Below are 12,234 nucleotides of genomic sequence, written 5' to 3' on the forward strand. Positions count from 1 at the left end.
ACAAATTAAGCACACCAATTTAAATTTTAGGATGTGGATTCCCACTCAAGATTTGATGGGTTACAATCTTGATAAAGTAAGGTTTGGTGTGTAATCAACTTTATAAAATGCGGTTCGCTTGGAGTTGCCAAATTCCAAGGGAGATTTTGTAATAAAAATGTAGCAGTTAGGTGTGCTCGAGAAATCTATCAATATAAAATACCCTCATCTTAAATCACTAGCCAAAAGCAAATGTCTCTTTTCACAATCAATCATCTTCAATCTAAAATCTCTTACCTTCCATCTTCAATTTGAAGATTCTATATTTCAACCTTTAATTAAATTTCAAAGAAAAATAGGATTTTACATGATAAAAAATGATGCAATTTTGGAAAGAAAAATTTAGAACTTTGTAAAAAGACGGGTTTAAGTGAGGTTGAAGCTATGAATTGAAGGTTGAATAGATTATTAAACATTGAATGAATCAAAGATGATTGATCTTTAAGAGGAAAATCAAAGGTTATTTTGGCTTGAAGAGATTGAAGATGAAGGATTTTTATGAGGAAAATTAAGATTATTATTTTATTTTAAATAAAGGTTGAAGATGAGGGCATTGAGGTCAATTTTTCTTAGTCAAGAGAAAAGACTATGATCAAGGGGTATGTCATCAATTTAAAAACACAAAGGGTATCTCAAATATTAACGTAAACCTGGTGGGGGCATGTTTAAAGTCCAAACCATTCTATAAAAAAAAAATACTATGTACGTCTTGCACGCGTTGTTTTTCTAATATTGAATTTCTTTTCTTAAAAAAAAGAAATATATAATTGTTAAAAAATAATTGTACATTATATACTTCGATTGAAGAGAGAGAGAGAGAGAGAGTACAGAGGGTGATGGCGGTCTCTGGTTCTGCTGCAAGTGAGGCTCTTCTTTCGCGAGCAGAGATCGTTGGAGGAGTGGCAGACTACAACGGAAGGAGAATTAATAATAGATCAAAATCTAAGTATGGTGGATGGAGATCTGCTTCTTTCATTATTGGAGTTGAAATTGCAGAGAGATTTGCTTTCTATGGAATCTCATCGAACCTGATAACATATCTAACTGGTCCTCTTGGCCAATCCACGGCCTCTGCTGCAGAGAATGTGAACGCTTGGTCTGGTACAGCATCTATGCTTCCTCTAATTGGTGCTTTTGTTGCTGATTCCTACCTTGGACGCTATTGGACCATCTTCTTCTCTTCTCTCCTTTACGTCCTGGTTCGTTTCTCTCTCTCTTCTCTCTGTACATCATGGTTTTTAAACTCGGTATCGCGTCTCGTCTCGTTGAGCTCCGATACCGCGTCGTCTCGGACGAGTTTTCCGATACGTTTGAGACGTCTCGTGAGATAACTCAAATAATATAACGTGAGACATAAAACTCGGTCAAAAAAATGACTTTGTGAGTTGGTCTCGTTCAGCTCTGATACCAAGTTAACTCGGGCGATACGTTTCGGTCTCGGACGAGTTTAAAATTTGACTTTTTCTAATATTTAACGAAGGGCTGAGATGAGATTTCCCATCACCGTGGTTCGTTAAGAATCTTCCCCAAGAGTATGACCTCCTTAGGAGGACAGTTTTTGGAGATAAGCGGACCCAGACCCGAACCGACAATTAGTCGTTCTAAACGGACTCAGTGTCCAACACTATGCTGACGTGGTAAGGTGTAGAATACGTTAGATTTTACTCCTCGAGATACAAGGCGAGAAATCTATGGTTGTGTCTGCACACTACCACATAAGCGTAGTGTTGAAGGCAATGTCAAGGAAGTCAGTTCAGCATTTTCGTTGATAAAAAAGACATAAATGTCAAAGAGAAGTGACTAGTAACCACTAAGACCACTGACCAGTGACCACCCACTTTTTTACTTACATTTAAGTTTCTATCCTCCCTGTCGACGGTTGAGATAAAATAGAAGAAAATACAGATTCGTGTAGGCATTCGGATAAATTTTTCGAAGGACACATTTTATTAAGGTGCTTGTAATTTCAATGGTGGGTCTATTTGCACGTACCAACACACCACAATGGCTCATTTCACCCACTTAGTTTATTATATTTACCTTAATTTCAAAATATTTCTTTGCACACACACGTGATAATATGTTTTAATCTTTATTGCTTATTACACATATTTAAAATTAGTGAATCAATTTCTTCTTCTTCTACTTTGCATCTTAAAGATTTCAAAACTTTGATTATACTTGTTTTCCTTACCTTAATATTTTCAATCAAATTGAAGTTGTAGACATGAGAGAATTCTGTTCATAGATACTTACCAAATTAATTTTACAATGATCAGTATAAAATTTTGTTCGGTAAGTACTTATCGAATCTGTTTGGTAATATTTAATAGATTCTTATTAAATTTGCTAAAACAAATTTAATCTGAACCTATTAAATAAAATTTTAAAAAAATCTTCAAATTCTTCGATTTAAAATTGTCGTTTTGAAGTTTTAATAATGATTTTTCTATCTTCCTTAATGATTAAATGTCTAAAAAAATGTAAAAGAAATAAGATAACTTTAATAAATAAATAAATAAGAACTTAAAATCTAATCTTCATTTATTCAATCTGTTACAAAATTTAGAAGGAGAAGAAGAGGGAGGGAGGAAGAAGTGATTTTGGATTTTTTGTTCAATAAGAGATGAGATGGTGTGTACAATTAATAAAAATATAAGGATAAAATGATAATTTTATAAAAAAAATCACTTAAACCGAGTGAAATGAGTCATTTCAATGTGTGCAAATAGATATGAGAGAATGGCTCATCTTCAAATAAAAATAACAACAGAGGCCTGTATTGTCAATGACCAGAATTTGATCTTAAAAAAATAAAAAATAAAAAATAAAATTTTTTTTTTTAATCAATGACTTTTAAAATGTACGGTCATTCCACCCAATATCAAACAGTGAAATTGTACCATCTCGTTGTCGTGGCAATTTTCCAACCGTTCAACTGCGTTGTAGAGGGCTATAAACAAAAAGTGCTACAGAGGTCATCTCCCACCCACCCCGGAAACACTACATTCTCATGGATCCACATATATTGAAGTACATCTCTACGTGGGTATTTTTGTAAATTTGGATGTCCTTTAATACTGGTGGACTAGTGAGTATGTGTGGTTTCTTGGGAGTCTCAAAAAATGATCTCATTATGAACAGTAGATTTTATGTCACAACCATGGGTTGTTGTGTAACGTGAACTTTTGGAAAAGACTGATGACAAAATGAAAAGCTGACACATCCGTGGTCTGTAAGCGGCTGATGCGGTAAGAGCACAGATATACACCACATACAATTTAGACGACTCTTTGGAAAAACATTAGGTTGATTGAGGCTCTCCATGGAACGAGTGACTGAGATGAGAGGATGTTTCCTTGGGATGCACAATAGAATCTGATCTCTAGGAGACATTTATTGATACCTAGGAAATTTGCATCTCCCACTAATCTGTATTGTCCTTCGATATAAAGACCATTCTTGCAAAATCCAACTCGTCTTCAAATTTGTAGGGGTTCCTTTATATCACGAGAGATTTTTGCTCACATTAAATTCTTCAAAGTTAGTGTACAAATCCCTAGAAAGATGTTCTTATCTCTAGGAAAATAAAGGCCACAGGTGATGTTTTAGACTCTCCATCAACCTACTCAATCATAAACCATACAATAAATTCAGTCCAAATCATTGATCAAACCCTTAAAATAACTTAGATATCAGATCAAGCCATCAAACCAACTCAAAATGCCAATGGAACCATCGATTCTTTTTCAATGGTCATTCCATCAATCATAATCTTAAAGATCACAGAATAAATTGTAGATATAGATCCATCAACTGAGTCATCAAGAAATACCATACTATCATCAAGGATCAATTAGGTTGATCATAAAATCATGACATATCATTTGCATGACGGTGATAAAGATCTTCAAGCAATCTAATGGTGAGTAGGTCACATGGAAGCGCACTTGGCAACCTATTCAAAGAAGGATTAGAGTCGATCATGGATCACTTATGCCAGATCATCAGATAAACATTGATGGGAGCCAATTCTAGAGGAATGTGACCAATCTCAAAATTTTGATACTAATTTTGATGTTAAAGAGAGCTAAGAGTTTGAGAAGGTCGTGTGGACCAATGGGGAGGATGTGAGGCACACTTGGAAGCCCAATATTACTGGGACGACTTGCCTTGGAAAGAGATCCAGATATTTTTTGGAAAAGTTAGTTGTCTTACTGTGTGTGAAAGTGCCACTTCGCAAAGTTGGTAAAGGCTTGATGAGAGTTGATCCCATGACCTAGGTTCAAACCTTAGAGAAACTGCCCAATCCAATTCTTATAACGCTTCTCTATTTTTGTCGCCCCTAGTACCCATGTTTATGGCTCACCTTGTATATAAAGTTCAAAACGGAAGATTTGAATGTTGCTTTCTTGAATGCTTGTTTGTAAACAATCAATTTGTTGCTCAGGTAGGAAAGAAGGGAGGTATTATCGGAATGTGGAACGATGGATGCATAAACAATGGTAGAAATTCCCCGTTGAACCCTCCTTCACCTCCGTTAACCACTAACCCCTTGCTTGCTTAGCCAATTCTTGTTCTTATTGTTTCCTTATATGTGTATAATTCTTATAGGATTACCTTTGTGTGATAATTGATCAATCAATCCAATCTTCTATAGCGAAAATTGACTACATCAAGGAGGGAGAGAGATACCGTAGGAGAAAAGTTAGTTGTCTTACTGTGTTTTTTGTGTGTGTGAAAGTGCCACTTAGCAAAGTTGGTAAGGCTTGATGAGAGTTGATCCCATGAACTAGGTTAAAACCTCAGAGAAACTCCCCAATCCAATTCTTATAACGCTTCTCTATTTTTGTCACCCCTATTACTCATGTTTATGGTTCACCTTGTATCTCAAGTTCATAACGGAAGATTTGAATGTTGCTTTCTTGAATGCTTGTTTGTAAACAACCAATTCGTCCCTCAGATAGGAAAGAAGGGAGGTATTATCAGAATGTGGAACGATGGATGCATAAACAATGGTAGAAGTTCCCCGTTGAACCCTCCTTCACCTCCGTTAACAACTAACCCCTTGCTTGCTTGCTTAGCCAATTCATGTTCTTATTGTTTCCTTGAATGTGTATAATTCTTATGGGATTACCTTTGTGTGATAATTGATCAATCAATCCAACCTTATATGTCGAAAATTGACTACATCAAAGAGGGAGAGAGATACCGTGGGAGAAAAGAGATAGCACGGGAGAGATAGGTTGTGCAAGAGAGGGAGAACAGAGGTTGTCTACATCGTCTCTGACTTACTGTCTTCAAGAGTGAGGAAAATCATCTCTCTCTATCCTACAATCCCCCATTTCTTATGAGTATAAGAACATACTCTTTTTAAACTACTTCTCGCTTGAGAAAGATGGCAGGGGAATTCTCCCCTGCACCTTCTTGGTAAATACTAGAAAGTGAAAAAGTGTGAGAGAAAATTGATGTAGCAGTGAGAGAAAATTGATGTAGCAGAGATACACTAGGAACTAGCAAGTTGTTTTTCCCTCCCCTTCGAGTAATCTAATCTGAACAAAAAATGAGTGTACACTTCTCCAATTTTTTTTTTAAGATATTGAAAACACCGTCGATGACAAGTCATTATCTTTATTGACCATTTCGAATGTTTCATCCTCCCATTTGGTGGAGCTATGAACTGGAAATATGTTTATTTGTGATTTCTAGCCATTGAATTTTAGCATTTTTCATGATTAGTGTGAAAAATCATGAACAACATTTTTTCATTTTATCATCATTGCATCATAGGTAAATATTTGGTATTTTTCATCAATAAGATTATCTTCACGTTGGATGGAATTGCAGGGGCTCGGATTGTTAACTCTATCAGCTGTTCTTACTTCCCTAAACTCAACTGACTGTCAGAACACTGAGAGCAACATCTCTTGTTCTTCTCCTTCTACTGGCCGAGTCGTCTTCTTCTTCTTCTCTTTCTATCTAGTGGCAATTGCGCAGGCTGGACATAAGCCATGCGTACAGGCTTTTGGAGCCGATCAATTTGATGGGAGGGACTTAGAGGAGAGCAAATCCAAGAGTTCATTCTTCAACTGGTGGTATTTTGGCTTGTGCGGAGGTGCTTCTGTTACAATCTTCATCATGAGCTACATCCAAGACAACTTGAGTTGGGCTCTTGGATTCGGTATTCCATGTGTTTCAATGGCATTAGCACTCGTTGTTTTCTTGCTTGGAACGAGGACTTATCGTTACAGTTTCAAAGAGGATAAGAGCAGCCCATTTGTTAGAATTGCTCAAGTGTTTGTAGTAGCAGCAAGGAATTGGAGAGCCACACCTTCATCCACTAATATGCTAGAGGAAGCAAGGCAAACGTCTCCTAATTTTGGTGCTAACCAATTCAAGTAAGAGAAATGAATTACTTTTACCTATTTCGATAGAATGAAACATGAATTCTTTCATGTATGTTGTCCAGTTTGTCTTGTGAACATTTGCGCTAAAGTTTACTTATATGGAGTTGAATGGTGAAATAGGATTCAAATTGATACTAATATGAAGAAAGCTTTTGAACTAGCTTATTGTATTCTAATCTAATATGCTACATTAATGCTTTTTTTAATTTTTTATGACAGGTTTCTCGACAAAGCATTGATTTTTGAATCAGACAATTTGGATGATTCAAGGAAAGATTTGAAAGTATGTAGCATTAGCCAGGTGGACGAAGCAAAGTCTATATTGCGGATGGTTCCCATATGGTTTACATGTTTAATATATGGGGTCGTATTTGCACAGATGTCAACCTTCTTCACTAAGCAAGGAGGTACCATGGACAGATCAATAGGATCAAGTTTCCAAATACCTGCTGCCTCACTCCAAACCTTCACCGGAGTTTCTATTGTTCTCATCATTCCCATCTATGATCGTTTCTTTGTTCCTATTGCTAGAGTCATCACAGGGAAATCCTCAGGGATAACAATGCTTCAAAGAATTGGTTATGGAATGTTTATATCTATGATATCCATGGTGGTGGCAGCTCTAATTGAGAAGAAAAGGCTTAGAATTGCTTTAGATTTTGGGGTGGTTGACATTCCAGAAGCGACAGTTCCTATGAGTGTGTGGTGGTTAGTTCCTCAATATATTTTGTTCGGAATTGCCGATGTCTTCACCATTGTGGGTATGCAAGAATTTTTCTATGATCAAGTGCCAGATGGGCTTAGGAGTCTGGGTCTTGCCCTCTACTTGAGTGTCATAGGAGTGGGGAGCTTCCTTAGCAGCTTCCTCATTTCCACCATTGAAAAGGCAACTAGTGGGGATGGTCGGGATAGCTGGTTTTCGAACAACCTCAACCGAGCACATTTGGATTACTTCTATTGGCTTCTTGCAGGACTTAGCACTATCGAATTGGTTGTATACTTGTATTTTTCAAAATATTACTTCTATAGTAGGGCAAGTATTTTATAATGGGAGATTTGTAGTTGGTGCAACTATTCTCACTAGTTCTACTATTATAATTATGATTGATCAAAGATTAGGATCCTATGTTCTTAAAATCTGTATTCGCTGATTTACTTACATGCATAAACAACCTATTGTTCATCTCGTCAATCTCATTCAGGCATGAACTTTGTGAAACAAAATGAAACGAGCAAAAACCAATATAACACTATGTACATCAACGCAAAGTCCTCTATCCATGGAAATTTTGTATTTGCCTCATGATTCTTCACTTTTGAAAAACAAAAAGAGTAACTACAAATTTTTTGGCTTTTAGTAGGGGTCAAAAGCCGTCGCAAATACCAAAAATACCGTTGCTATTATCAATAGTGATGGGTCCCCGTTGATGGCACAACTAAAAGCCATATGGACCTCATTAGTGGCGGTCAAAAATCACTACTAGAAATGAGGTCTATAGTGACGGTAATGGTCGTTGCTAATTAGTTTTTAGTACCGTAGCTATGAATGCGATTTGAATGCCTATAATGGCGGTAATGACCGCCGCTAATAAGACTTTTTATTTTATTTTTTATGCTTTCAATACCATTCAATTTTGCATATTTTCTTACAAACAAAATTGAAAATATCTCACATTTGGTATATTTTATCTTGAGGTTCAATTCTAATCAAAGTTCCAAGTGCACGACATAGGGTTTATTTTATCTTGAGGTTCAATTCTAATCAAAGTTCCAAGTGCACGACATAGGGTTGTAGTTACAACTTTGTCACTCCAACTCTATGTGAGTGATCGATGCTATGTAAATTGTCAAAATATAGGATTGAACAAATATTAAAATAAACTTTGGTAAGTAAGATTTGTTCCACAATTTTACAATGAGTCATTAGGCCAATGTGATCTATAATTCATTGCCACGTCCTTCTAGATTTCAAAAAAAAATTGTTTAGATCCAAAAATAATATGAAAAAATTAGGAAAAAGTAGAGGTCCAAAATCAATTTTTGGTTCCTCACTCGCAGCACAACCCACAATGCATTTTTTATTATTGGATAAAGGAACGGCCAATCAATTTGACACTAAAAAATTAGGAAAAAGTAGAGGTCCAAAATGTCTCAAGACTCACTCAAGCATCTCTAGCCAATTAATTAAGGGTCACCTTCATCGCGTCTAGCAAGAGTACCAAGTGAACAAGATTCTTAAGAAACTCCATGAATTTCTCCTTTTTACCGAGTAATTAGTTGAAAGTGTGGATGCAAGACCACCAGAAAAAGTTGAATCTAAATCCCCTCGTTCTCTTCCACTAGACAAAATTGTCCAAGATCAAGGGCTGGATCATAGTTGTTAAGGTCTGGGAAGCTTATCTCATTGCAGAAACAAAGAAATCCCATCCACTGGTCCATGTTTATAACCTTGTAATCATTATGACTCTGAAGGCACTCGATAAGAAAATCGATCTGAGGACGGAATTCAGACCCTAAATCAAGATCTAGCGGTTCACATCTGAACAAAGTGCCTCAATTCCTTCTGGGTCGATCGTCCCAAAGGAACTATTTGCATAAGAATTAAACAGATGATCGATCCGCTCCAATTCCTTGGTCATAGCTTTGCTTGAGGCAAAGCGAAAGAGATCGACTGATGAAGAATTCACAGACGCAAAGGGATTCGGTGGTCCAGTTTTCTTGGTTGATTAGCGACGCATCCCGGGAACTCGATGATGGAAGATGAAGAAATAAAACCCTTGAGCGAGAGATCGAATGAGGATTCGTCGTTCTAAAGCGTTAACACGGATCTGCTACAACTCAGATCGCAAGGAAAAGATCTTGGCGTCTGCTTTTAAAATAGAAATTTGAGAAAGAGAGTCCTATTTTTTTTTTCCTTCTCTTGGAAAAAAAACTTTTGCAAGATCGAGATGACTCACCCAAGTCATCCCGATATCATCCATGAACGAGATGAATAGACATGGCATCTCAATTGTGTTGTATCTCATGAGATAAACGATATTTTCAAAATCATGTTCGATATAGTAAAACTTTACTACGTTATCCTGAATTTTATATATTTAAATTTGTTTTTAATTCATATTATTTTAATAAAATATGATTTTATGACCCAACATCTTCCAATCAAACTTATTTTATAAAAAAAAAAAATTATAATTAATTTCACATAAATATATGTGAATAAATAATTGTAAAATGAGTTAAATGATTAATTTATCACGAGATGAGTTTACTCATCCAAAACAACTCGGTCTCGTCCATGAAGGAAACGAGACATCAAACCGATTTTAAAACCATGATAAACAAATTACAACAATAATAAAAGAAAGAGAACATGGTAAAGAAGAGGATGAAGTAAGTCTATGTTAGAATTTGATTTCCAACTTAATGATTTTTCAATGGAGTGGCAAAGAGAAATTAAAGAACAAAGATGAAAGAAAAACACTCTTGAAATCTCATTTCTATAAGAACTTTTTCTCTCAAAGAAAAACTAGAAAATTACAGAGAATTACGAAAAAGAAGAAGGACGAGAGGGGTCCTTTCTTTAGAAATTGAGACTCTATTTATAGAGAAAAAAGTGTGTAGAAGAGTCCAAAAGTAGCTTCCACTTTTCTTTGTACTAAAGAACAAAAGACGAAAACATGAGTTAAGGATTAGGGCATTCCAAAGTGGACCCAAATGCTTGTGCCTTGAGATTTGGACTCCAAAATGCTGATTTTCTGTACAAGAAATACACGTAATCAGATTTATGAAATTATTTATGTATAATTAAGCCTAATTATCATATAATAACATGTAACATGATGTTTCGAGGCTTATCATGATTATTACCTTAAATTAAGATAAATGTCCGGGAAACATGCGTCTAATTCAGTGTTTCGAGACACTCATCAGTGAGCAGCCAATCACACAGGCCAATCCTGAGTCCCTGACCATCGATATTTTGTGGATATTCTCCGATGATTCTAACTGAAGTGGATAACCAAATAATGGAGTTCATTTTAAGAATTGCCTCAACTCCCAATATTACTTCAACGTCATTGATTCTACCTTTCAAAAAGACAATTGTTTTTAATATTCCAATTAACCTTAAGAATTAAATTAACACAATTATTAGCTTGATAGGGATTGAAAAATTAAAATTGTAGGAACAATCTCTTTCTACATGAGCAAATTTGTCACCTATTGGCAGACAGTGTGACCTTCCTGAGCTTATGTTCATCGGATAGAAGTTTGGTGAAACAAGTAAGGACTACTTCATTGGTGCCTTCTCCTTTAACCTCTTTATCCTGTCACCAAAGTTATCCTTGATACTGGTTTCTTAAGAAGATCATTCCCAATCTGCACTAGATTTAACAAGTTCTCATTTGTTGCAATGTCCACTGATGAGGCAACTCCCATCAATGTGTCATCCTAGGGTGGGATGTGCCAGAGGCATTTTTCAAATGAATGGTCCTGTGAGCCATATCAAATCATAAAAGTATGAATATTAAATAAATATTGATCAAGAAATACACAAATATCTATAACATTTTGTTTGAGATCAAAGTATGCACATCATAGAAATATATTAATTAGATCATGACATATTAGATAGACAATCAATCATAGTAGTATTAAATAGTACGGAAGTGATTAATCAAGATAGCACTCAAATAACCAATCATCGATCAATCATTGAAATAGGCACAAGAAATTCCTTTTTTTTTTTAATGAACCAAAATAATTTTTTTTTTTTTTTTTTTTTAAATATGAATTAAAACAAAAGAATTTTTTTTTCTTTTTTTTGTTGTCCAATCAAGGATTGTTTTGGGTGACCCAAAACAATTCAGATTTCAAAGAATATTGAATTGATGATAGAATGATAGTTGTGGAGATGGGGAGTATTTTTTTTTTTTTTTTTTTTTTTTGCATTTTTGAATTTATTACTCAAAAAGCTTCTCAATGAGAACTTAAATTATCTCGACTAACATATTAAGATTTCAAATTTACAATGAGTCATTAGGCCAATGTGATCTATAATCCATTGTCACGGCCTTCTAGATTTAAAAAAAAAATGTTTGGATCCAAAAATAATAATCTTACATCCAAGTTCTTAAAAATATAGCTATTAACTTTGACCAAAGTCTTAATGTTGAAAGATAAATAATATATATATTGAAAACTTCCCTTTCAAAATTCATTGAATTGATAACATTGGATCATGCCACATGCAAGTTCAACCCATATTAAAAGTAAAATCTTACTGAATTAGGCTTATATCGTTGTGATGAAATATCCTTACTAAGGAATGTGATTCCCAAAGTATGGTGTGAGACCCACGGTATTTTGTAAAGGATTAATATCAAAAATCATATCTGAAGGATTTTAATCTTAAAAACAAAAAAGGAACACACAAGTCCCATCCAAGGTTTGCTTGTTGTAGCAAACTCTAAAATGTATATTTTTAAAATTGTGTTGCTATCAGGACATACAACACAACACTCAAAACTCTTTTTTTATTATTATATATGTTGCCGGCACAGATAATACTCAAACACAACAATCACAGCACATTATTATTTTATTTTTTTCCTTATGTTGTTGCTAGCAACACTCAAAATCTCTTTTTTTCATTAAAAAAAAAAAAAAACCCTTCTCTAGTTGCTGCCAACACACATGCATACACCCTGCTCAATCTCTCTCCCTCTGCCTCCTTGGTTCCTCACTTGCAGTACAACCCACAACACATTTTTTATTATTGAATAAA

At 35.1% G+C, this 12,234-nt stretch overlaps 1 protein-coding gene across 1 annotated transcript; it reads left to right on the forward strand.

Annotated features, from left to right (window-relative positions):
* The first annotated feature begins 830 nt into the window (after positions 1–830).
* Positions 831–7,570, forward strand: LOC147401813 (protein NRT1/ PTR FAMILY 5.10-like). The gene is made up of 3 exons (XM_086443223.1): positions 831–1,238; positions 5,887–6,437; positions 6,666–7,570. The coding sequence occupies exons 1-3, from the start codon at positions 876–878 to the stop codon at positions 7,492–7,494; spliced, it is 1,743 nt and encodes a 580-aa protein (XP_086299349.1). The 5' UTR covers positions 831–875; the 3' UTR covers positions 7,495–7,570.
* The last annotated feature ends 4,664 nt before the right edge of the window (positions 7,571–12,234 follow it).

Source organism: Akebia trifoliata, chromosome 5 (genome assembly GCF_017979445.1).
Source record: "Akebia trifoliata isolate Shusen 1 chromosome 5, ASM1797944v1, whole genome shotgun sequence".
Taxonomy (NCBI): domain Eukaryota; kingdom Viridiplantae; phylum Streptophyta; class Magnoliopsida; order Ranunculales; family Lardizabalaceae; genus Akebia; species Akebia trifoliata.

What these genes read in the sequence shown, in the direction of transcription:
- LOC147401813 (XM_086443223.1), top strand. Translation starts at nt 876, where the DNA reads ATGGCGGTCTCTGGTTCTGCTGCAAGTGAGGCTCTTCTTTCGCGAGCA. An exon ending in CTTCTCTCCTTTACGTCCTG is followed by an intron (nt 1,239 to 5,886) that starts GTTCGTTTCTCT and finishes ATGGAATTGCAG; the next exon opens with GGGCTCGGATTGTTAACTCT. An exon ending in TTTGGTGCTAACCAATTCAA is followed by an intron (nt 6,438 to 6,665) that starts GTAAGAGAAATG and finishes TTTTTATGACAG; the next exon opens with GTTTCTCGACAAAGCATTGA.